This window comes from Staurois parvus, unplaced genomic scaffold (assembly GCF_062004578.1).
Source record: "Staurois parvus isolate SC_StPar_1 unplaced genomic scaffold, SC_StPar_1.0 ptg000216l, whole genome shotgun sequence".
NCBI lineage: Eukaryota > Metazoa > Chordata > Amphibia > Anura > Ranidae > Staurois > Staurois parvus.
Window position 1 is genome coordinate 781,430 of NW_028318012.1, and position 27,238 is coordinate 808,667.

The 27,238-nt window shown below is 40.7% G+C and overlaps 1 protein-coding gene and 1 long non-coding RNA gene across 2 annotated transcripts in view; one reads left to right on the top strand and one right to left on the bottom strand.

Annotated features, from left to right (window-relative positions):
• ARHGAP15 (Rho GTPase activating protein 15) overlaps positions 1–27,238 on the top strand; it is a 778,695-nt gene that overhangs the window by 580,737 nt on the left and 170,720 nt on the right. Inside the window, exon 13 of the mRNA XM_089679020.1 lies at positions 17,110–17,244. Within this exon, the coding sequence (XP_089535146.1) occupies positions 17,110–17,244 (135 nt within the window). The remainder of the gene's footprint in view (positions 1–17,109; positions 17,245–27,238) is intronic.
• Positions 7,991–16,739, bottom strand: LOC149460941 (uncharacterized). Its single transcript, XR_016312979.1, has 3 exons — positions 16,601–16,739; positions 10,797–10,862; positions 7,991–8,221 (listed from the first exon to the last, which is right to left on the bottom strand). It is a non-coding gene; the product is annotated as an uncharacterized LOC149460941 (long non-coding RNA).

The window sequence follows — 27,238 nt, forward strand, 5'->3', positions numbered from 1 at the left end:
AATTATCTTGGGGTTGATTTATAAAAGGCATAGAGATGCTTCACTTAGAAAAGCGAACGTTCACTTTAAAAAGGGTACGTTTGTTAAGTTTATTGATCAAGGTGAAACTGTGATTACTCGTGCCAGGGAAAAAAAGACAGTACTTTTTACATATAATTGAAGGATCTAAGCTGAAATCCAGACAAACAGCTAACTACACAGATGAAATACTAAATAAATAAATAGATACATAAATAAATCAACAAAATAAAATTTAAAAAAACAAAAAATAAAAGAAAAATAAATAGATAACATGAAATAAATACGTTATTTTACAAATTAAATAAAAATAAATATTTACATGAAATAAATACGTTAATTTACTAATTAAATAAAAATAAATATATGGCATACACAGATGATATATGACCTGTTTTACCTGTCCTGCCAAATTATTTGTATTTCCCCTCCTGAAATAAGACAAAATTAACTGCCTTATCAAAATAGACAGAATGTACACAAATTTCCAAGACGGGGTAATGGATTGACACGTTTCACAATGTTCTTGCTTCCTCAGGATCCACACTCTTGTGTAAACAGATGATATGGCTCAAAGAATAATTAAAAAAAAGATAAACAAAAGTAAAGGAGCACAAGACTGACATCATTATTGACCTCTGGGGATAGTGTAGTATATATCCACTGAGAGCAATGGCGTCAAAGCAACTGCTGTCTGCAGATATCCTATATTTAGCCAAAAAGGTAGTGAAAATCCCTATACACAAACACAGAGGAGAAGATCTTAACTGATGATATTCTTTTGGTATATGTCCTCTTTAAAGTCCCAGTTTACTATCTCCACCTCCAGTTGGTGGGAGAGTGGAGAAGGATTATCATGGTATTCCTGATTTCAAAAGGGATGGTGCCATAAGTGGGAAGTTTCTACCCATGCATCACGGTCAGGTGTCAAGCTCAGGGACCAGTAGCTATAGCAGCAAAAAAGCTTCCACCAACCAGCAGGAAAGTATACAAGTAGGTCACCCTGGCAGATGACGTGGGCTCACCTGGGGTGCGGGGTCTAAGCACTAACCGGTATTCACCAGAGCTCCTGATGGTGGAGATGGGTTTTGATGCATGTTAGTACCATAACACGCTCCTGAGAATCCCCCCACAAGGAGGTGAGCAAGCCAGGGTCCAGTAGCGGAGATAGTAGGTAGGGATCAAACAGAAGCGTAGTCAATAAACAAGCTGAAGGTTGGTAACAAGTGGTAGCAAAAGTACAGATGGCAGTAGGAGAGACAAGAGCGAGATATTGGCTGGAGAAGACACAATAATCTGGCAACCACGAAGTGCAAAGATATGGCTTAAATCAGGAAGTTCATAGGAAGAGCAAGTAGTTTAAGGTTCAGCAGAAAACAAGGCACATGGCAGGATTGTCCAATGGATCAAAGTGCTGACCAGCATTCCTGATAGATCAGTGAGAAAAGTTACTGCCAGACTCAGCAGAGGTCCCGGGTTCAAGTCTAGGCCCTGACACCATGAATTAAAGTGGATTCATTTTTCAGTTGCTATCATTTGGTTACTAGTGTTTAATTGTTCATAATTATTTCTACATACAATCGGTGCCAGGACAGGGTCATCTAGCTCCCAGGGCAGAGATGCCAATTGCCCCCCCCCCCCTCCAAAAAAAAAACCTTAGCCCCTAAGCAGAAATTCCCTTTGCAAGCCACAATTCTTCCCAAACAAAAATTCCCCCTCTTCCACTACAAATACCCCCTTCCCAGATTAAATCCTGTCCCTCCCCAAATTCACCCTCCTAGCACAACAAATCCTCTACCCCTCAAATGTCTCCCTTTCAAATCCACCTCTCCCAGCTCAAATCCCCTCTCCTAAGAGCCCGCCCAGCCCAGCAGAAGGCTTGAAAGCATCTACCAACCCACTAGCTCATAGGAACCGGACTGAGTAAGTAATCCTACACCCCTTGGGCCAGCTAAGGGGCAAGAAGCACTCTGATGGGAAACTGGCAGTTGATCCCCTGCCTAGGGATTCTTTCAAACAGCTGAATAGATAAGGATTATCTGGGGTTTGGGGTGGTACATCAGGAGAGGCTGGAGAGCTCTCCAAGAAGAGAATTTTGCTGTGTAAAGACTTGTACATAGTTCCAGGAAGTTGTCCTCAGTTGACGATCCCTTGGACATCCCATACACCCCTTATCCCATCCAAGTTCTAAACCACTTAATAAAATCATAAAACCAAGCTCAAGGGCTGGTTACAGTCTCCTGGGTACAAGTATGTGAAGAATGCATGTCGTCTGGCTGTGTAGGACTATAGGGGGACCCAATTCTCAAGCAACTGCTAAGAAGGTAGTGCTACACTTACTGTACCTTCCCTTCTCCTCCTTGCCACCTTATTCACCCAAGAAAGCAAAGTGATATATCCTGTACTTTAAGGTATGGGAAGTATGTGACTTACTCCTTCTATGTAACGGCATCGGTGCTTGCCGAATGGCTAGGCTGCATGGCACCAATCCTCAAACTGCAACTTGGTGCTTGGTTCGATTAAAAATTTTTTTTTTTGCTTTTGCCTGTTTTTTTTTTTTTTGTTTATGGATGGCCAGGAAAGTCCTATTTTCATGGACAGTCTGTGCTCCCTAACACTTTTTGACTTAAAACATATCTGAATATAAGAACACAAATTAAATATATCACGACAGTCAATGCAGGTGGTGTTGGTAAGTATAAGACGCTCCACATCTCTATAAATCATGGGTGTCCAACCTTTTGACTTTCCTGGGCCACATTGGAAGAAGAGGAATTGTCTTCGGCCACACATAAAATACACTAACAATAAGGATAGCTGATGAGCAAAAAATGTCGGGCAGATCACAAGTAGACAATCACTGATATAGATAATGTACCTATCTGAGTAATAAAACTTCATTTTTTTGTAATATTTTTTATTATAAAAGTAAAGGAGGGAAAAATAAAACTAGTGTTATATTTGATAAGCTAATGCATCAATATCTGGTTGGATGGATGGAGTAGCAATTCACAATGAATTTGCAAGGTGCTCATCAAATATTTTGGTTCTAATTTTGCCCTTTGTGTGCTTCATCCTTGAAAATAGTTGCTCACAAATATAGGTGCTGCCGAAAACTGATGATGTGATTGTGAAGAGTGGCAGAATTTTTCTTTGAGAAGATAAAACTTATAAAAGTCCAGTAAAGAGACACTGTCAAATTTTTCTTCAGCCGAATGTGTTCAATAAGTGGAAATGCATTTTTTACAAAAAAATTCCAAAACAATCAACATTATTAAGCTTACGATTTTGTGTTGGCCCGCATTCATAGCCATCTTGGGCCTGCATGCGGACTGTGGGCCACAGATTGAACACACCTGCTATAAGTAAATATAAAGACAAATGGTGGGATTTTTAAAAGGTATGGACACTTCCTAAAAAACCCCCATGAATCATAAATATCAATCAAGTTTATTGTACATGATTAAACACAATTAGAGCACTTCATATGCAAATACAAAATCTCAAAATTGAAGCAATGCAACATAAAGGTACCCTGAATGTGGATTTCACCACTAAACCCCTTATGTAATACAAGAATAAATACTGTATCAATGGCATGGAATCTCCTTCCTAGGCAAGAGGTTCTGGCCTCTTGTCTAGGAAGGACATTCCATGCCTTTTTCCAAAAATGTATTGCAAATTTAGTGGGCTTTGGTTTAATTAAGGGATCCTTCTTTATGGCTATGTAGTGTAGTGAGATGAGCCAGCCTTTATGACCAAACTCCTTGATGCTTGTAGTTCTTGGGCTCTGCCTACGCCTGGCAGCTTTCCTCCTTAGCTCTGGGCTTCTCACCACACAGAGCCAACTAACTTTTGGGTTATGTATTGTGTTTTGCAACTATTTTCACCCTGTTCTCCTGAAGAAGCTCTTTGCGAAATGCGTTAGAAATCTCTTACCGAGTACTCACCTCATAAATGGAGATTAACTATGATCAGCAACTACATTGCCTAGACACATTTACTTATGACTCGTTGATTTATTCTTGTATTTCATGAGAGGTTGACTGGTGAGAGCCACATTCGGGGTACCTTTATGTTGCATTTCTTCAGTTTCGAGATTGCGTATTTCCATATGATGTACGCTAATTGTGTTTTCAAAATGTACAATAAACTTAACTGTTTTTGTTTACGATCCATAATGTCTTTTTTTTTTTTACTGAAGTGACTAGCCTCAGGGGATGTGATTTATTTTTTTAAATTCCTACCTTTTTCCCTACATTTGTCTAAATATATCACAAGTTATCATTCTTTAAATGTGGTGGGTACAATCAGTTTTAATTTTTCAGGATAAGAACATTTTTAGCAAGCAGGATTTCATATGGAGTATTGCTGTTTAAAAGACTGCTAATTTTAGGCTGTAAGTTCCTAAGTTTGTATTGAAAGGATCAGCAAACAATCATGCTTCATTGGATAAAATAACAATTCATGAGACAATTGGACTCTGAACCCAAGAACAAAATTGTAATACTGTATATTGCAGTTTACCATTTCTTAGATGTGATGGCTGCATTAGTTTTCACTTTTCAGACTTGTTTCCCTTTATTTTCACAAGGTGATCCTGCCAGTAAGATACTTCCTGTTCTAGAGTTTACATACACTTTAACTGCAGGATAGTTAAAAAAATTTAAATCCTTCCCCCTTAAAAAAAACAAAAAATATTTGCAATCTGTACTTACCCTTTCCATGAGTTAACTCTGTCCATAAATTCCTTTTCAATCTGGCACCAATGGCTTTCTTCTGGCAGAACAACACTCATGTCATATTCCCCATTTCCTATGAGCCCAGCACACCTTTTATGGGTCAGGTTTGCATCACATCAAGGAGACTTGATCCAGACATCATTCACCTTTACAAATGAAGGCCTCAACATCCCGATGATGACCACTAGGCACACCCCTGAAAACATCAGTCTGTGACAAAACGTGTAGGGCTGGACTTGTGACGTGTGAGGTCATCACACCAGATGCCACGGCCATTTTGTGAGGTATTCAATAAACATTTCTCCGGACCCCACCAACCTGAACAACTTAAGACCCATCTCCCTGTTCCCGTTTACCTCTAAACTCTTAGAATGCTTAGTCTACAATCGCCTGAGCTCCTACCTCACTGACAACAACCTTCTTGACTCTTTACAGTCTGGCTTTTGCTCACTCCACTCCACTGAAACTGCCCTACAAAAACTCACTAATGAAAACCAATGGCCACTACTCCATACTCTTACTACTTGACCTCTCCACGGCTTTTGATACTGTTGACCATCTCCTCCTCCTCCTCCTCAAAAAACTCCACTCTCTTGGCCTCCGAGACTCTGCTCTCTCTTGGTTCTCCTCCTACCTATCGCAGAGCTCCTTCCGTGTTACCTATAACTCTGGCTCCTCCTCTCCACTCCCTCTTTCTGTAGGGGTCCCTCAAGGTTCTGTCCTTGGACCCCTACTCTTCTCCATCTACACCTCCTCCCTTGGTCACTTGATAAACTCCCATGGCTTTAAGTACCATCTCTATGCTGATGACACACAAATCTATCTTTCTACTCCTCACCTCACTACTTCATTCTCCTCTCGCATTACTAACCTACTAAGCGACATATCAGCATGGATGTCACTCCACTTCCTCAAACTCAATCTTTGCAAAACTGTGACTTCTTAATCAAGATCAATAACACAACCATCAGCCCCTCCCCTCATGCCAGGGTACTAGGTGTAATCCTAGACTCCCATTTGTCCTTTCAGCCCCAAATCCAATTGCTGTCCAAATCTTGTAGACTTCACCTCCTCAACATCTCCAAGATATGCCCGTTCTTAACCTCGGAAACTACTAAGCAACTTATTCACTTCCTTGTTATCTCTCGCCTTGACTATCAATACTGTATAATAATATAATAATAATATTGTAACTCCCTCCTGATTGGCCTACCTCATCGCAGGTTATCCCCTCTTCAGTCTATCATGAATGCTACTGCCAGACTCATCCACCTTACTAACCGTTCTGTATCTGCCACCCCTCTCTGCCAATCCCTCCACTGACTTCCCATTGCCCAACGGATAAAATTCAAAACATTAACAATAACATATAAAGCCATTTATAACTCTGCCCCAAATAACATCACCAATCTTGTCTCCAAATATCACCCAAACCGTACTCTCCACTCCTCGCGCGACCTCCTACTCTCTAGCTCCCTTATCTCCTCCTCCCATGCTCGTCTCGTCTCCAGGACTTCTCCAGAGCTTCCCCCATCTTCTGGAACTCTTTACCTCTACTTAAATTTATCAGACTATTGCCTACTCTGCTCACTTTTAGGCGATCTCTGAAAACCTATCTCTTCAGGGAAGCCTATCCTGCCCTCAGCTAATAATGGAATCTTCTACTCTTCCAACCAGTCCATCCCCCACAGTTACTACCTTTTGTACCACGAGCCCCTCCCTCTTAGATTGTAAGCTCCAAGGAGCAGGGCCCTCCTAACCCTCTTGTATTGAGCTGTATTGTTGCTGTATTGTCTCCCCTTATATTGTAAAGCACTGAGCAAACTGTTGGTGCTATATAAATCCTGTATAACAATATTAATAATAATAATAATATGTGCGTATAATAGCCTTTTATTGAAATGTTTTTAAGAATTACTGCACCGTGGATGTTTGTCTATGCTGTTATGAGGTATGATGCCACCTGTTCTGAGGGAAGTGGTCTGTGTATGTGTGGTGATTGGATGTTGTGGAGACCATGGCAGAATGGCTAAAGACATAGCTGACTACAATAGGATCCAGGTGTTTTTATCTGTTGAAGCCTATAAAGCAATCCTGGGAGACCTGAGGTTGGAGAATGTAGGAGCCTGAAGTGTGAAATCCTAAAGGCATACCTGACCACTCTATAATTTCAGTGTTGTCTGGTAAGTGGATTGGCTCTATCACTGTGATGCTGTGTGGAACGTTTCATACAACAGTGCTGGGACTTTTTGTATCCCTTTTTATGTGGACTTTGAAGTTCCATATGGACATTTATAAGGTTTTTTATATAGATATTATATTCTTTTGTTTTTTAGCACTGCATACAGTTATATAATATTATTGATTTGTGATCATCAAGTTCTGCTAGTTGCTTTAGGGGTCCCAGCATGGATGATACTTTTTGTTCCTTTGGACCCATTTGGTCATCTTCTCCTAGGAGGTGTGTCTTTACATAAAGTGGGCTTCCAGTACTCTAGGAATGAGTAATGCTCACACGTTACAAGAATGCCTCCCCACCCACCAGAGAAGGAAGAAGAGGAGCATGCCATGACGTAAAGGGACTGGCTAGAAGATTTTTTTTTAAAAAAAGGGGGAACTTCAGGGGAAGGTGGAAGTTTGGGGGTTACATAATTGGATTTCTACCTTAAATGCCCGATTCATGTGCAAAAAAACTAAATAGCAATATATATACAGTATGTATATATATATATATATATATATATAGTATTTATTTTTTAATTAAAAATAATCTGTTGTTTTAAATCACATATACAGCAATTCCTCAGTTGATTGAGATTATGTGCACAACTCTATACAATGAATCAAAACAATACATATCTAAAATAAACATTTTTTAAATATTTTTACCATGAAGATGTGATCACACCGGGCACACAATTGATATAATTATAACTACAGCTGTCTCAATAAGCGCGTGCTCATAGCATCACACGTTTTGTGTGGCGTTCAACCACAACAGGCAATTCAACACCGCCACTTTTACATTTTCTAAATGTGTTTCAAGCAATAAATTGTACAACATTTTTAGAACATGTGTTCAGCTATTTCTGTAAGAATGAAGCTCTTAACAAAACATAAGCCCTCTGCATGAGATCCTAGCTGCAAAGTGCTTAAAAGATAAAGTAAGAATTGGTATCATGGGAAGCTCGCCAGCTGTAGAGCGCACAGGTCCATTATGAAAAGTATGGTAGTGGGAGAGGAGAAAATGATTTAATCAGGAGTAAAACCAATTTTATTATAAGGCCATGCAGGGGGTGTGGCACCACGGCGAGAGGGGACGTTTCCAAATATCTGACACATTTCAACAATGCAAAGACCCCGTTCTTTAAAGTGACAGTAAGCCATCAGGTTCTTCTTTTTTGATGTCATTGTTCTTTGTTGAATCTTGTGCTCCCGCTTGATAGGGAAAGGTGGCTGCTCTATTCAAATGAGAGTAAAAAAAAGACATTAGAGGGGAGGGAGGGGCTAATTGATCATACATAGACAATAAAACTGATGGCTCTTGAAGGGAAGGTCAAACAACGACTACTGGTGGTTGATTGTACAGGAATGCTATGGAAATGCAGCTGTGGGAATGTTTTTGTTGTAAGTCTTCCTTGATATTAGTTTTGGAATTTGCCACAAAGGGGAATGCCAGAGAGTGGAGCTGGTTTACTAAAGGATTGAGGCTGTTCTCCCAGCTTAGTTTATGCTTTGCAAAGTAAATGTTAGTAATTAAAGGTAATCTGTGTCCACTTTGAAGGATAAATTCACTTCTGCAGACTATCACTGTAAGCTGTCTATGGTCAGGCAGTTTCACAATAACAGAAAGAATCAATGAACTATCAAAGCACTCAATAGGGCCATTGTAGTTCACTAAGAACTACAAGCCGACAGCTGGAAAGGATGTTGGTACTTGTAGTTGATTCATTCACAGAACTGTGTGAATGAATGATGTGGCCCTGGGGGAGGAACCCTTCATGGCCACCCTGTTTTCAAAAAGTGGCAGCTAGTACAGGGAACTTTTTCTGCATTCACACAGAGGGCTCGAATCGTCAAGCTGCTGCAGGAGTACGAACATGTTACATGTTCCACCCTAAAAACATGTTTCTGAAGGTGAACTTATCTTGTAACTACCTATTCATTTGCTAACAAAAATCCCTTTTTTTTTCATTTCCCTCACACACAATTTAGTATTTAAGTGTGCCTTAGCTTGTGTAAATGAACAGCCTCTATTCCTTTAGTAAATCAACCCCAGTAAGGATATGGCTTTTCATACATCCAGTTTGGAATTTAATCACATAATTTTATTATTCAACTCTAATATATATATAAAGCGTTCAATTCAAACCGGGATTTTGTGTTTGTATAATATAAGAACAAATTTCAAGGGGTGGAAGCAGCATTTATTTTTTTACATACTCCCCTGCTACATTTATACACTTACCCCAGTGTTTTACTAATGCCTGGACAGCTTATGCATAGAAAGATTTGTTAGTACGCCTGAACCATCCTAGAACAGTCTTCTTCACTTCATTATCATTGTGTTCACCGTTCCCACAGAAAGATTTGTCTCTTGTGCAATTTCACGGTTATGCATTGATTATCCAGGATCAGGCATTCCACATGCTGAATGTTCACAGGAAAGACTGATGTGGGCTGGAAGCCACCAAGCCAATATCGTCACTGCGTACGGCCATCTTTGAAACGTTTACACCATTCAAATATCTTACTGTGGCTGAGTGTCTCATCACTGTACTGTACTTGAAGTCTTCTGTAGATATCTGTGTGTTTTACGCCTTTGTTTTCAAGAAATTTTTGTCACCACACACTGTTCCATGCACGCACTAACACTGTTGTCTGCCATCTTGATTAACGGTCTCTGGACTGGCCTTCAACATGTGCGCCACCTATTAATAATAGGACACACTTGCTACCTACTACTGCTTGTAGTACTGCCATGCTAGCATTCCTTTTATACCTGTAAAATGAAAAGTCCCAGTTTGAATTGAACACCCCTCGTATATTAGGTACTAAACTGCAGAGAAACAGGCCATTGACCATGAGGTCAGAGAAAAACTACTTTAATTTTAATATTTGGACTTTCTGGATAATGTATATAAAACTCCCCTCAAAAATGTAATTACCCAAAGAGATTTGTTCTCTGCTTTTCCCGTTAGTTTCTGTCTTATGGCAATACTCAGGCTGATCACGTGACCCTCCCTTTAAGCACGCAGGAAGAAGGAAGTGCCCAGATAGCATGTGTTCTATTCCACAGAGCAAGAATATCAATAAATACATTTTTAAATTTGCTAAAATCCTTGTACTGCAAATGACAAACCTGGGGGATATTTTTATAAGCGTTGGTTATTTTACTACTGCATTGAAAAACAAGCAAGAAATATTTAGGAGGGAAAGCTCACTTCAAATTTCCAGTAAATAAAAAGTTCTATATACATGTTAGACCACTTTAGTGGTTTGCACTTTTGTATTTAAATAGCCATTTGGTGACCAGAGATGATAGAAGCTTAGATGTCCAGGCCAAACTTAGCAGTATCAGTTGACTTGATATTAACACCATGACTAATTTATTAGTTTGACAACACAGGTTCACACTCCTTGTTGTTACAAGTTTAAACAATGTTCTGTGTGCGGGGACTTGGCATATTGCAGTCATTAAGTGATCAAATCTGGAAACATGAGTCTCATCGATAGAACTGGTCATTGGCTCTTTGTTGGTATATGATTTAGAGCACAGTTGACAAGGAGAATATCCAACCAGGGGCGAACTGACCATTTGGAAACTCGGGCACTGCCCGAGGGTCCGGGGTCAGTAGGGGGCCCCATGAGATGCCCCTGGTACCTTTTTCATAGGTTTTTTTGAGTTTGGGCAAGGACACAGGGGCCCCATGATCCCCTATTGCCCGGGGGCCCCATGAGTTGTCAGTCCGCCCCTGTATCCAACATTACAAAATATTGAAAATAAGACCAGCATGTGCCATTAATATTTCTCACCGGTAAAATGTCTGTTCCTCGTTATCGGACACATTCGAAGTTTTATTCACACAGCTTTCTGCAGTACTTTGTTTAAAAGAAGAGAAGACAGAATCAAACATACAATAACAATAAGACAGTACAGAGAATTGTTTTCTACTGCAAAAATATATACTTTACCTGCATGGACAGCCAATGGAAAGACATAACAAAAAGTGGAGAATGCTGAGATTTTCCATAATACTTTTTTGATGTTCATGGCTCTTGTAGCTTGAGATCGTGAATCTTATGAACCTGTAACCCTAGGTAGATATTACTTGATAGCTATGATTGACATTAACCAAAAACTGCAATAATATAATCCCCATCCATAGAGCATCTGAGTGATGTGTGGGCTACTTCCATACACCGAAGGACTTCCACAGAAAGCCTTGGGAAATGAGTTGGATCAAAAGATTGGAGTGCCACACTGGAATGTTGACATCCAAAAAGGAGGTTTTATTCCAAACATATAGTGAACCTAATATCTAACATATTTTGGGAGCCTCACTCATCCTCCTTCAGCTGCTGAAGGGGATCGAGATCTTTTTAATTTACAGTCATCTAGATTTTATCTACAACTCGAGTCCCTCAACAGCCATTCTTTTAAACCCTGATGAAAGGGGCAGAGTGAGGCCCCCAAAATATGTTGGATATTAAGTTCACTATATATTTGGTATAAAACTTCCTATTTGGATTCTAACATTCCAGTGTGGTTCTCCAGCCTTTCAATCCAACTAATAATGCTCTTGGAGGGCACAAAATAGATAGAAAACAAGTTCCTGATGCTGTGTTGCTCCTAAGAGTAAGGCTAAGTATATATCCTGGCCGCAGACAGTGATGTATACATTCAAGCAGCACTTCCGCAACACAGTACAGCAAAACTTATTCTCCTTGTCACATTCAGTGAGCGGCAGTATCGCCAACTGAATAAAAACCATTCAACTGAATGGGGCTGTGCTGCAACCAGTCAAATGCCCTCTGAAATTCCACCATGAATTGCTTCTCAGAGGGCACCTCTAGTGTAAATGACCCCAAATACCAAAAATGTGCCTTTGCCCAACTGAAGTTACATTTCAGCATTAGGAAATTTCTTGTGAGACCATCGAGAAATGGTTTTGCACTTGGTTTTTGCTGTTTACAACACCTTGCTGTTTTCCACTTTGTATTCCAAAACGTTAAAGATGAACTTTAGTCCTCGTGTTTGGTGGCTCCACCCCCTTCCCATCAGGTCCCGACTGTGCCCCTAGGGACATCTGCGCTTGCAAGGATTCTCTGAAAATGCATCAAGATGCCAAAGTTTGGGACTACCACAACACCTGTCGTTTGTACAGGAAAAAGCCATGCATTCAAAGATGTGCCACAGGGCTGCCAGGACCCGAAGGCCTGTTGCACATTTGTGTCTGAACAGAATCCAGGAAGGAGGCAGGGGGGTGAAGACATAATTTGTGCCTAGTCAAGAAATATGGAAGTGCTGTTTTGCAGCACAATAAATCTTAAACAAAATCTATATCTAATTGAAAGAGAGGGAGAGGGGAGGAGGCAGGGTTAGATGATATTAGGCTTATAGTAAAGGTCCACTTTAAGCTATTATTTAAAGCAAAAAAAAAATGTAGCCTTTCTCAACCAGAGCTCTATGGAACCCTAATGTTCCTCCAAGGGTTGCTTGGGGCACCTTGATCCGTGATCATTTTCTGCCTCGCATTGATCTTTTTAGATATCTGTAGCAGTGCGGATTCTTCCAAATGACCATTAATATACCATAATATACCATACGCTGTAGATAAAAGAAGTTATTGGTAGGGGTTCCCCGAGACTGGAAAGTTATTTCAAGGGTTCCTCCATATTAAAACATTTGAGAAAGGCTGCATGACAGATGATGAGTGGTGAGTGATTTATTTATCCTTATAGATGGGGTGTGCTACAATCTTTCTATACAGCTCATACAGTATGACAGAGATGCAGAGTATAAAATGAGTCAAGGAAAACTGAGATTTGAGATCTTGAGTAATCTAAGACATTTGTAAAGCTTATGGTCGTACAAACATTAAAGGATAAACTAAAGCTAACAAAAAATGTAATATATTGCATTTTATCAGATTTAAAGTGGATGCAAAGGAAAAACTAGCTCTAAACCTACTCTCAGCTACATTCTAAGCTTACCTGTGAAGAAATAATTGCTTTACTTACCTGTTCTGGAGCTGCTCCAGTCTGGTCTCCAGCAGCTCCCTCTGTGTGCAGCAGAAGGCCAACAATGGCTGGCAAATGCTTGGGAAGTGACATCACCCATAGAGTTACTATGGGACTTCCGTTGTTGGCTGCCTCTGCTACACACTCCTACGCACTGAAGCCCCTGATGACAGCTCAGCCTGAGACCGGACTGGAGTGGCTGCAGAACAGGTAAGGATAGTGATTTTCTTTCTTTACAGAGATAGATAGGTTAGGCTTGGAATTTGGCTGAGAGTTAGTTAGGTTTTGCCTTTACTTCCACTGTGATGTGATGGCTGTTTTAGTTTTCATTTTTTATTTTTTTGCTTCCCGTCCTCCCATAGCCTATAAATGGTGGACAGGAAACAGTGCTGATGCGGGTTAACGTACCTGTATGTCAGCTTGCATCAGTAGCTCATGCACGGCTCACAGAGTGCACACAGGGGAGCCCAACAATCTGTACGTCACCCAAACCATTTCTGCAGCCTGTGATTGTACAGCAGTCTGTCAGGCTTCATGTACACTCACAGACTGCAGTGGCAGCCTGCCCCGGTGTACCTGATCATGGCCCTAGCATAATTGCAATAAGCAATGGAGCCAGCCCTTGTCACCTGTCACAATAACACCACCATACACCATACCAACGTCCTGATCACCACCATACTAGCATTCTGATCACTGCCATAGCAGCGTCATGATCACCGCCATATGACATACCCCGTACCAGCATTCTGATCACCACCATACCCCATATCAGTGTTCTGATCACCCATATGTCATACCAGTATTCTGATCACCACCATACCCCATACCAGCATCCTGATAACTGCCATATCCCACACCAGCATTCTGATCACCCCATATGCCATACCAGCGTCCTGATCACTGCCATACCCCACACCAGCATCCTGATCATCCCATATGCCATACCAGCATCCTGATCACCCCATATGCAAAACCAGCATCCTGATCACTGCCATACCGCACACCAGCATTCTGATCACCTCATATGCCATACCAGCATCCTGATAACTGCCATACCCCATACCAGCATCCTGATCACCCCATATGCCATACCAGCGTCCTGATCACTGCCATACCCTATACCAGTATTCTGATCAACCCATATGTCATACCATCATCTTGATCACAATCAATCCCCCCACCAGCATTCTGATCACCCCATATGCCTTACCAGCACCCTGATCACCACCATACCCCACGCCAACATTCTGATCACCTCATATGCCATACCAGCATCCTGTTCACCACCATACCCCATACCAGCATCCTGATCACCCCATATGCCATACCAGCGTCCTGATCACCGCCATACCCTATACCAGTTTTCTGATCAACCCATATGTCATACCATCATCTTGATCACAATCAATCCCCCCCCACCAGCATTCTGATCACCCCATATGCCTTACCAGCATCCTGATCACCACCATACCCCACACCAACATTCTGATCACCTCATATGCCATACCAGCATCCTGTTCACCACCATACCCCATACCAGCATCCTGATCACCCCATATGCCATACCAGCGTCCTGATCACCGCCATACCCTATACCAGTTTTCTGATCAACCCATATGTCATACCATCATCTTGATCACAATCAATCCCCCCCCACCAGCATTCTGATCACCCCATATGCCTTACCAGCATCCTGATCACCGCCATACCCCATACCAGCATCCTGATCACCCCATATGCCATACCAGCCCCCTGATCACTGCCATACCCCATACCAGTGTCCTGATCACCGCCATACCTCTTACCAACAATCTGATCACTGCCATACCCCATATAAGCCTCCTGATTACCGCCATACGTCATACCAGCGTCCAGTATTTAGGGTCTCAACTGATCAATTTATAAAGATATATCCAATAGTTTGAAGATTATAATTTCCATGCAGACTAAATGATAACACCATTTTTAGTTATTTTACCCCAAAAGTGTAGCAGAATACATTTTGGCTGAAATTTGTGAAAAATTATTATTTATTTGCACAATTTTATATATTTTTTATAACAAAAAAAGGCCAAAAATATGTTAGTTTGTTTTTATTTTCAGTAAATTTTAATTTATATAGCAAAAAATAAGAGGAACCAGTGATGATCAAATACCACCAAAACAAAGCTCTGTCTGAAAAAAATCATAAATATTTCATATTGGTACAGTGTTGTGTGACAGCGCTGAAAGCTGAAAATTGACCTGGACTGGAAGGGGGTCAAAGTGTTCAGACATGAAGAGGTTAAAGGAAGGCATAGGTGTACTCCAAATAAATCTCAGCTCCATCTTTAGATACAGTGCAGAAGTGAATGTAGTCACCCAAAGACAGGAACTGTGTTTACCAAGTGAAAATAAATCAAATAATAATAATAATAATTAAAAAAATTAAAATAATAAAATTTGACTAAACTGATTCAGCCACCACATCAAAAGACTGTAGACTGCAGTAGGCTAGATTTTTGTTTTTAGGTTAAGATACCTTTGAAATAATCTGTATATGGTAGCCTTTTTTAAACTTTTTAACCTGGTAGAACCTTTGAGATAACTTTCTAGTCTCAGGGAACCCCTACTAATAATTACTATATCTACAGCTCTCAGTACATTAGCATGATGGTCACTCCTTACCATTCTGGTTGTTGAGAAGATCATTGGTGTGTGTGGTCACTTATCTGAGAGGCAGACATTACTCATTGCTCAAGCAACCTCATAGAAACCTTTGGAAGAATCCAAGGGTTAAATGGAAGCACGCTTGAGAAAAGCTGGTATCGGACATTACTGCCACAAATATAGGTCTATGAGCCGAAGTCACCCTTTCACCATCTATTTGTTGATGTTCTTTGTTTATTATAGTAACTATACCATAGTGTACCATGTACACAGCTGTTTCTACAATTCCCAAAATACAGTTTAAAAACCACCTTGCTTTGCTATATCAACTTTGTCAGAAAGGCGGAGTATTTAATGGGGTATTTAAATTCTTTCTTGTTTATGAATTTGTTATTTCATCTATACCTGAAATATTGTTCAAAGGCCCAGAACTAATTATGATTGTTATTTTTTTTCCCTGCATAATACTTCCTTTTCCAAAACTTGCCTCTGAATAGCGAGGTGACGTGATGCCTAATTACCGTGTCTTTGATGTTTTGGCGAATACACCCAGATAAAACCAAGAAATAGTGGATAATTGTTTCATTCTTCTTAATTAAATATTGTCTCTGAGTTCTCGGTTTCAAGTCGGTAAAAATCCTCGGTTCAGGTTAGCTTCAAACGACTGTTTCGCTCTACGTGAGTGGGGAATTGTGAAAGAAGAGTGATTTTTGTGTCTGGCACGTTATCATTCCTGGCAGATTTGCACAGCCTAGGTAGAACGACGGGGGTCTGCCTAATATTGTTTCTGCAACACACTACCTTGCTGAGCTGAAAACAGAACGTTATTGAAATCATTAAAGAGAGGATTTGTTTTTGTCTACCACAACCCCCCACCCCCCCTTTCCCGTTCCTTTTCCTTGTTGATATTGCTGTCAGCCACAAATTAATGTGACAATGCTTACCTATAATTCCCCAGCACCTTCCATGGCTAGCATATGTAAAGCAATAGCTGATTTTTCTATCGTCAAGCTTAGCATATGTCTCATGTTGGCTCCATCAGGCCTTTGGGTCGGTCCCTTGAGCGGCACATCACTGGCAACTCTTAGCCCCTCGGCCTCGAAAAACCAAATAGCTTTGAATCATGTTGAGCTCTAATGCTAATTTCTGGGCTGATGCATTATGGGAATAAATGTATCTGACATGTTATGTCAATGCCACGTCTCTTTGTATCGCCTTTTTTTTTTGTGTGTCAGCTGCATTCCTACAGATGGTAATCCATAGAAAACACTCTTTTTTTTTCCTTCAGTTAAAAAAAAAAAGGAAAAAAAAAAACAAGCACAGCACCAAACCTCTAGGTGCAGAAGGCTGTTAACGGTTGCTGATGATAGTAGGCAAACATTAACATAATAATTAGTGTCTTGTAATTGTTTCATTAAAACCAGTTGTTCCATTTCTCCCCGTGTTTTCCCAGAAGAGAAGCTGAATTTGGACGACAGCCAGTGGGAGGACATACACGTTGTCACAGGAGCACTCAAGATGTTTTTCCGAGAGCTGTCGGAGCCCCTGTTCCCACGTAGCTTCTTTGAGCAGTTTGTAGAAGCAATAAGTAAGTGGAATTTTTTCCTTTTTTTTTTGTCTTTTGTACACAAAATGGAAACGAAATAACCGTACGACCAAAAATTATTTTGGTGCTTTTTTTTTTTTATTTTTGCAAAGATTGTTTGCCGGTAATTTTCGAAGCTTTAAACAAAGGCTAGGAAAAAAAGGTGGAACATTCGATATGTTGCATGAAATTATTTCATGCTATTAATTGCTTTTCTCTGTTCCTTTTTAAACCATTCTTATTCAGCAGAATAGAGTTTAAAACATTGACAGAACTGTGCTGTCTGTTATTGTGAGATACAGAAAGGCGAAAATTTAAGGTGGAAGCCAAAAACATGACCTAACAAAAGGTGTACACCTCGTTTCTTTGGTGGAAGATGAGTTGTAGAATGCTGGCGCTTGGCTGGTGCCATGACCAATTCACAACAAAATGGCACTTTAAGCTATTTGTTACAGAAATCAAAATAGCTAATTACACAGTCCGTAAAAGGTTTGCCTATTTCTGAGTATGAATCATCAGCATTATATATGCACACACGCAAAGACAGATTTATATCCCCCCACTTTTTTGATAATTATCTTTTCATGATGTAACTGGTGTGTATGCAAATAAGTCAACAAGGGGGTAGGTTTAAAGTGGTTGTAAACCTCAGACATGAAATAGGAACAAAGCATACCCCTCTATAGTGTGTACTTGTCTCAAATAGGAACTGGGGGGTTATTTACTAAAACTGGAGAGTGCAAAATATGGTGCAAATCTGCATAGAAACCAGCTTTCAAGTTTTGTTGTCAAACCTTAATTGAACAAGCTGAAGTCAGAAGCTGATTGGCTTCCATGAGCAGCTGCACCCAATTTAGTAAATCGCCATAGTCTCATTTCTGCTTGCTGCTTGGTTCCTCTTCTATCAGCATAAATCACTTCTGACAAGTTTTCCTGACACCAAAAGAACAAAGGTGACAAAGAAGGGATCTCCGGGGTGACAGCCTCAAAATGAAATGTGTAAAACCTTGCGAGCTGCTAAATAAAAAAACCTTTTCTAGTACTATAAGCAATACCAGTGTCAAAAGCAACAAAAACTTTTATATTGGCTGTAAAACAATTAAAAATAGTGAAAAAATGGCTTATTCAGCTAAAAAAGCTCTCCATGTGTCAGCAACTGTGCATCCTATGAGTATCTCATATATTTCAGCATAACCAGATTAAAAAGATCAATTGGTGCAGCGCTTAATATGTGTGATGTCTAATATGACATATAAAAATATATCAATACCAGTGCCATCAATCATTAGCAAAAACACAAACTCAAAACCATTAAATATTAATAAAAGCCCTCCGTCTTCTGTAAAAAAAAAGAAAATAGAGGATTTTTAATAATAATTAAACAAATTGACAGCCTGAGCTCTGTGGAGGGGGGTGTGTCTTTTCTCTTGAATCAGCTCTCAGAGCTCTCCTCACTGAGTTCTGTAGTGTGTAATTTCAGCTCTCCGCCCCCTTTTTTTCTGAACTCTCAGACAAGCTTTATAAATGCACCACTTTGAACGAATGCAGACAAGAGAAGTCTGTAGATAAACATGTACAACTTATGTAGAAGGATGTTTCATCTCTGTGTATCACCTGAGGCCAGTCACTTCATTGGGTATATGTAAGGGTTTTCAAACACTTTAACCACTTGCCCTCCAGAGGATTTACCCCCCTTCCTGACCAGGCCATTTTTTGTGTTACGGCTCTTCAGTACTTTAACTGCCATGCAATGCTGCACCCAAATGAAATCTGCGTTCTTTTTTCCCATGAATAGTGCTTTCTTTTGGTGGTATTTGATCCTATGTGCGTTTTTTATTTTTTGCACTATAAAAAAAGACAATATTTTTGAGTTTTTGCTATTAAACATGTTCAGTAAAAAAAATTTAAAAATCTAATTTAGTCATAAATTTAGGCCAAAATGTATTCTGCTCCATGTCTTTGCTAACAAAAAAAAATCACAACAAATGTAAATTAATTGGTTTATGTGAAAGTTATAGTGTTTACAAATGGAGATATATATATACTTTTTTTGCTACTAGTAATGGCGCCGATTAGCGACTTACAGTGGGACTGTGGTGGGCATTTTGACACTGGGGGGAACTGACTTGGTGTTACTGACATGCCCAGCAGCACCAATACAGTGATCAGTGCTGATAAAAAGCACTGACACTGTACTAATGGCACTTGGCAGGAAGGGGTTAACATCTGGGGCGATGTTTTACTAGGGGCTGTGTGTGTGCTTCACTGTAAGCACACTGCTTTGCACGGCTGTGCTATGCACAGCCGTGCAAATCAGTGTGCCAGAGCTGACAGGGGAAAGCAATCACCAGGTGCCAGCGAGTAATCACTGGCCGGGATCCGGTGATTGACAGCTGTGACCGTGAATGGCGGCAAGGCTAGGGCTGTGTGCGCGCCCCCTACCCGAAAATGCGAAATCACGTATATATACGTGATTTTGCACACCCGTGTGGCCCTGTAGCAGTACTTTTGCTATAGAGCGGACAGAAAGCGGTTAAAAGACACTTAAAACTTAATGTTTAGGTAGTTACATTGGCCCAGCTTGGACCAGTCATGAGTCATACTGATCCCCATCGAAGCTGGAAATGACTGTAGTGTTCACCACTACTACAGTGAATGCCGATAGCATCCAGGTCTCCTGTCATGGGCACCATTCAGAGCACTCTCTGATTGGACTAGGTGGAGACACCTCCCATTGGAAAAATGCAAAGTGTTCTCTGAATGACAGCCATGCCAAGCAAGGGGCATACTGTGTTCACTAAGCAACAGAGCAGGCGCTCATCATCGGACCAAAAAGCTAACGGTGATCACTGTAGTAGGGTTGCCTATTACAGCGATTTCCAGCTTCCATGGGGATCGACCCGGTATGACACATGCATGCTTACATTGTTCTAAGCTAGACCAATGTAACAATGCAAAAATATGCATACCTTTAAAGCCTATCTAAGCCTATCTAAAGCCTATCTAAACCCCAAAGCAAAATGTCACTGGTGACTATGAGAATGCAATATCCCAGCAGGAGGATTTGTTTATCTCTGCTGTATAGCGTGCATAGAAGAATCAAGGAAGAAAGAAATCTATCAGTGTATGGCCAGCCTAAGTTAAAGAGTAAGTTCACCTTTTCCAAAAAATAGCAATCAAGGCAAGGGACCCAGTGAATAGATATATAGCTTTGTCAAATGTTCTATAATATTATTTTCATATCTGTAGGCCATTTGGGTTCCCTCAGAAACATGGCCTGAAAACTATCAGTTAGCAACTCCCATGTCCTGCTTTTTTGCTTGGACATGAAAACCATTGGTTTTCAACCATGCAGGCTGGGAGTATGCATCTAACAATTTTCACATCCTAGCAACAAGCCAGGATGTGGGGGTGTTAACTGGACATTTTCAGGCCAGACATCTGAGGGTACCCAAATAGCCTACCAGTTTAAAAATAATATTGTAGAACTTTTTTCAAACAGTTTTTTTTAATACCTACTGGATCCCCTTGACTGCATAGGCTATTTTTCTGGAAAAGGTGAACTTAGCCTTAACATTAACATATACTTTGCTGAGTGAACATCCTCTACTCTACTATGAAAAAACACATACAAGAGGGCGCACAACTTTTGTGTATTACTACCAAACAATTTATTGAATCTCAAAGACATATGCATAATCACAAAAGATTAAAATCAGTAGGTGAATAATTCAGCTTTTGCCGTGAAGTCTCGTCATTGGACCATCTGATTGGAAAGCTAAGACTTTCGGGAGTCTAACCCCCTTCTTCAGAGCTGAACCAACCTAGTATCTTGTCACCCCTTAAATGGTTACGGATCAGAAGCAGCCCTCCTACTGTTCAGCAAACCAATGGGTGGAGCCTGGTGGCAAATACCCCTCACAATCAGATGGTCCAATAATGGGACCTAATGCCCAAGGCTGATGTATTCATTTTATATGCCTCATGATTTTAACCTTTTGGTTTGGTTGTAATGCACGAGGAGTTTGCACCCTCTTGTATGTGCTTTTTGCAGTTGACTGAAGATTTCATGATCTGTAGAGGGCTGCACCCTAGGAAGCATTGCACACCCAAATACCTTTGGAAGTGCCTTGAATTGACTGCTGGAGGGTTTTTGAGGATCTATTCTACTATTACCAAATTCTACTATTACCAAAAAGATAAGGTCAAACAATTGGGTCACCACCGTTAATCACCAATTAGAAAAAAAAGAATTTCAGGGTTCATGTTGAAAGTGGTCTATCCCTTTATCATATACAGTACATAATATTAAACATGTTAACTTTAGAAATTTCAGATTACGTTAAATTTCTTCCATTTACCTGTTATTTAAAACATCTTATTCCAGCATCTATTCCAAGCTAACATCTGACATATATTTTACAAATGTTTTATATTCCTGATTTGGCAGAAAACACTCAAATGCTTATTTATAAAGAAAAAAAAAATATTTGTGGTTTGCGTGTCTTGTTCGGCTATTGAAGTGTCAGATTTAAATACGGCCTGTAGTACTAACCTGAGAGCTACAGAGACATCAGCATTCTCTAAACAAAATATTGGGTGAAGTTTTAACTCAGCCCAGTAAAATTGGTGTCACCGGATTCCTTGTCTTCTGAACAAAAAATATCTGTTTGCTCTGGTTGATTTTATTATGACCCATTGTTCATTATGTTAATTTATTCTTACAAATACTTGTTCTGCTTAAAATATAATTTGCTATATTCTACACAGTTGTGCCAGCTGAAAATGCCTATGTAATATATACCTCTCTCGAATGGCAGCCAACCGAGTTGGGTTTGGCTGTGTCAGCCTACAGTTGACTTTGACATATGGCTGCAGTCTGGTATTCAAAGTGTAAAAATAAGTTTAATAACTGCAATTTCAACTCTGTATAGCTAAGATCATTTTCTCAACTACTTCGGTAGTTTAGATACATGAGGCCAATCTTACTATAAGACAATTTTACAAATTGCATGTCATTCGTATCTTCCGCATAAGACTGAGGCCAATACACTACTGCCGAGGGCACAGACTCTAATGAGACTCTTTTTACATAAAATATCTTATAGGCTATGGTGAGGGAAGAGCCAAAAGAAGCCCCAAATCTCTCTACAAAAATACTGTGAAGAAAACCATATCTTGTTCTTTCTGTAACATAATTTTTATCACATATTTATTTTTAAAGTGTATCTAAAATCACAAACAAACAACAATTTTCCAGGATACTTACCAGTTAGCCTGCAAACAAACCAAATTGACCGTCTAACAATTCACATAAAAGCAGAGGGTTATGTTGTACACATTTACAAATACCCTATATTGCAAAAAGTATTGAGACTCCTGCTTTTAAACGCACATGATCTTTAACGGCATCCCAGTCTTAGTCCATAGGGTTCAATATTGAGTTGGCCCGACCCTTGCAGTTAAAACAGCTTTACCTCTTCTGGGAAGGCTGTCCAATAGGTTTAGGAGTGTATCTATTTGAATGTTTGATCAAATGCATTTGTGAGGTCAGGCACTGATGTCGGACGAGAAGGCCTGGCTCGTAGTCTCCGCTCTAATTCATCCCAAAGGTGTTCTGTCAGGTTGAGCTCAGGACTCTGTACAGGCCAGTCAAGTTTCCCCACCCTAAACTCAACTCACCCATGTCTTTATGGACCTTGCTTTGTACACTAATGCGCTGTCATGTTGGAACAGGAAGGGGCCATCCTCAAGCTGTTCCCACAAAGTTGGGAGCATGAAATTGTCCAAAATGTCTTGGTATGCTGATGCCTTAAGAGTTCCCTTCACTGGAACTAAGGGGCCAAGTCCAACCCCTGAAAAACAACCCCACACCATAATCCCCCTCCACCAAACTTTGCACTTGGCACAATGCAGTCAGGCAAGTACCGTTCTCCTGGCAACTGCCAAACCCAGACACGTCCATCAGATTCCCGGACAGAGAAGCATGATTCATCACTCCAGAGAACATGTCTTCACTGCTCTAGAGTCCAGTGGTGGCATGCGAGGCTTTGTATTGCACTTGCTAATGTAAGCCATGAAAACCCATTCCATGAAGCTCTCTATGCACTGTTATTGTGCTAATCTGAAGGCTACATGAAGTTTTGAGGTCTTTAGCTATTGACAGTTGGCCTATCACTTCATGGTTGAGTTGCTGTTGTTCCCAGTTTCCACTTTGTTATAATCACTAACAGTTGACCGTGGAATACTTAGTAACAAGCAAATTTCACGGATGGACCTTTTGCACTTGTGGCAACCTATCACTGTACCATTCTTGAATTCACTGAGCTCCTGAGAAGGATCCATTCTTTCACAATGTTTGTAGAAGCAGCCTGCATGCCTTGATGCTTGATTTTATACACCTTTGGCCATGGAGATGATTGGAACACCTAAATCCAATGGTTTGGAGGGGTGTCCCAAAACATTTGGCAATATAGTGTATATGTGTGTAACGCTACCCCCGAAAGAGCCACTGGATTTCTCCTTTTCCCACCACACAGCACCCATAGCCAGGCAACAAAAATGTTTCACACTCTCCAAATGGCTCAAGAAAACAGTCTAGTTTTAGTTTCTGCTGTTTATTTTGAGAACAATGAACTTGTATAGGGATTGGGGTACATGGGATAGCTAGAACTTAAAAAACTGTACATTCCAAAAAGCAAATAGAAACTTGCTAATGTCTCTGGCTACTCTAATCCAAACTGTAGAACTGAGCTGCAACAGTGAGAGTGGTAGTGCAGCAATAGCAACAAAGTTGAAAAATAAAAAAAAAAGTACATTGAAGAGACTGCACCTGGCTGTTTTGCACAGCACCTGGCTGTTCTGGCTGACTTTTAGGCGTGCTCCTGGCTGACTTGCTATGCATTTACGCTGTCCCCTAGGCTCCAGACATGTGAGGTATTGCACTTCACTGTCCTCTCTTGTCTCTGGGTGTAAAGCTGGATTGTTCTCACTCAGTCCCCCTTGAAGGCTTTCCAAGATCCAGAAACAGCTGCTGTCCTAGCCCCTCTGCTGCACAGGCTGTACTGGCTTCCCTTGGGGTCCACAGCTAAGCTTGGCTGTGGCTAAGACCAAGTGATGCCTTGAGGTTTCTTCTCCTTCTCTCGCTCTCTCTCTCTCTCCTGTTCCCCTTTTCCATCTGCCCTAGGGAAAGAGCCCCCAGCACAGGGGTCTCCTCTAGATGACTAGACCCTGGATTCTGTATTTATCCCTGCCTCCCCTGCGATTGGAGGAAACTCCATCAATATTCAGGCTGCAGTCTCTGTCCCTCCACCCACTAGATTCTGGAACTATCCAGAGCAGGGGCGGACTGACAACTCATGGGGCCCCTGGGCAATAGGGGATCATGGGGCCCCTGTGTCCTTGCCCAAACTCGAAAAAGCCTATGAAAAAGGTACCAGGGACATCTCATGGGGCCCCCTACTGACCCCGGGCCCTCGGGCAGTGCCCGAGTTTCCAAATGGTCAGTCTGCCCCGATCCAGAGAGTTCCAGAAGACAGGGGGAGATAACAGAACTACAGCCTTTAAAGCACTACACAGCTTCCTAAACAAATTTAACTCATGATCCTATGCATACAGGGAAGCCAAACTAGCTTTACCTACAGTAGCAACAGTGAGAGTGCTACATGTAAAAGCCACCATGCTTACCCCAAGGATGCTCTGTATACTGTGGACCCAACTCTATTTTTTTTTTTAAAGTCTCTACGTTGGAGCAGAAATAGCATTAGATAAATTAAGGGCAGGTAAGCCTGGAGAGAGCTCACTCCTCCTTAAAGGCACAGGGACACACAGGATGCCTAGCAAGAGCACAATGGCAGCTAAAGGCATCCAATATGTCCCCACACCAAATCAGCAAACAAGCTATACAAAAAGATGGCAAGCACCCCAGTTTATAACTAGCCTTGGCAGTAAGGTGCACGTGTAAGGGTAACACACATCACAATCAAACAAAAATTTCCCAACACACTTAGCAGCCAGCCTGCAAAGTGCACCTGATGGGGATTCCGAAACATTAGTTCCCCATCAGGTTCTATACCCTTGTGATTGACAGTAGACTGTGGGAGGATTCTTTAGCCAATAGACAGCCTGCTATTTGCTATAGAATCTACTCCCTGCTGGCTGTCAATCAAAAGACGAAAGCCAACCTGATGGGGAACGAATCTTTCAGAATCCCCATCAGGTTCTGTCTACTAGACTGCTTTCCAGGAGCCTGTCGGTTGTAAAGCTGACAAGCAGTGAAAGCTGGGGAGGGGGTAGTGGAGGCAAACATGGCATTCTGCAACACACCATACAGAGACAGTCACTCTGCCTGTCTCTGTATGCCCAGTTAGAGTTGGCCTTAAAGTGTTTAAAAATGCAATATGTTTTTTAACTTAATGCATTCTCTGCATGTATGCAGTTTTATTATCAACAAACTGGAGATAATACTTTTTGGATTTAGTGCAGCCATGGTGCCACTTTGTAACAATGGTGATATTAAGAACTACCTGAATTTACCGTACGTGTCAGTAAAGCTACCAAAACTGGCCACAGGGATTTTTGAATAGGGTGCAGGCCATTTTAAAGAGGCGATACCATCTGAAAAGTGTTGTAATTGCTTTATTGAAATCCACCAGTGTCTTTACTGCACTGAAACTCCACTAGCACTGTCAGTCTGCCTTCCAGACTACAGAGCTCTGCTTATCCCCCACCTTTCTTTGTTCTCCTTCACATGTATTAATTTATTTATTTCCCAATATATCCTCAATAATATCTCCAATATGCAGTCTACATACTGTGTGTAGAAAAAGGGCACTTGGGAAATGTAGTTCTGGGGGACATGCCTACACCAATAGGAACTGACCTCTCACCAAGCTGTTTCTCACTACAGGAACAAGGTACAATGAACAAACAACGCTGGGTATGCTAGATTTAGGAGAGATAGGGTTTAGGGATACCTTTGGTTAATGCTTAGACATACACTTTAAGAACCTCTTTCAACTTGTGTCCTTGTTCCAAAACAGCTTGACTGATGTATTCATAATTTTTGAGTAAAGTTATATTATTCAGTGAAATATTAAAGACACTGGCAACACTGAATTTTTCAGCATGATTTCACTTGCATTTCTGCTAATTAATCAAAAACGTTGACACAAAACGAGTCAGTATTAAACTTAAAGTTCACTCACAGAAGTTCATACTGATACAAAATGCGGTATGCAGCAAAAAAAAAGGGAGAAAATACTAAACTTGCAATTTCTCGTGTGATTTTTTTTTCCTATCCTAAATTTTCTTGCAGATGCTTGGCCTGTCTCCTAACTCATGCTAATTATATTCATAATTAAATGTTAAACAAGACTTGACTGAAGCCAACTGGCTTGCACAGGTGTCTTTGTGTATGAACGGCTTACTGCATATACAATAAATCTTTGCACCCCAATGGGCCCTTACGAAGGAGCCACTGAAGGTGAAAGCCCACTGTTCAGAGACAAAGTATGCTGTTCAAGAACTGAACAAATACCAGCCTTGGAGGAATATCACTAAGGAGGAACAAAGACCTTGGAAAAAAGTCAAACATAGGTAAATTAGAACATTCTAGATTTAAACAAAGCTGGGTAAATGAATTTCATTTGATTTAGAAAGCTTTTAAAGATGAGCTCCAAGAAAAATATGTTTGAAATAGTTAGATGCAGACTGTTTTATTGCAAAGATTTAGAATGTTCAGCCAGTTTAGAAATCCAGATAGCTCTGCCTGAGAACAGGAACAGGTTGGTGACCATTCTTTTCTCCAAGGCAGATAAGCAAAATAGTTTGGTCACAGAATCGCCCATCATGACGACCCCCCCCCCTCCATCCCTGCTGACTGGACATCACGGCAGCTTCCTTCATTGATAAGGTCATCTACTCTCTTCTCTTGCCAGTAGTCTCCTAGTGTTAGTATTATTATGGAATACAGGAGAGCAGGGGAACCCCTAAAGCC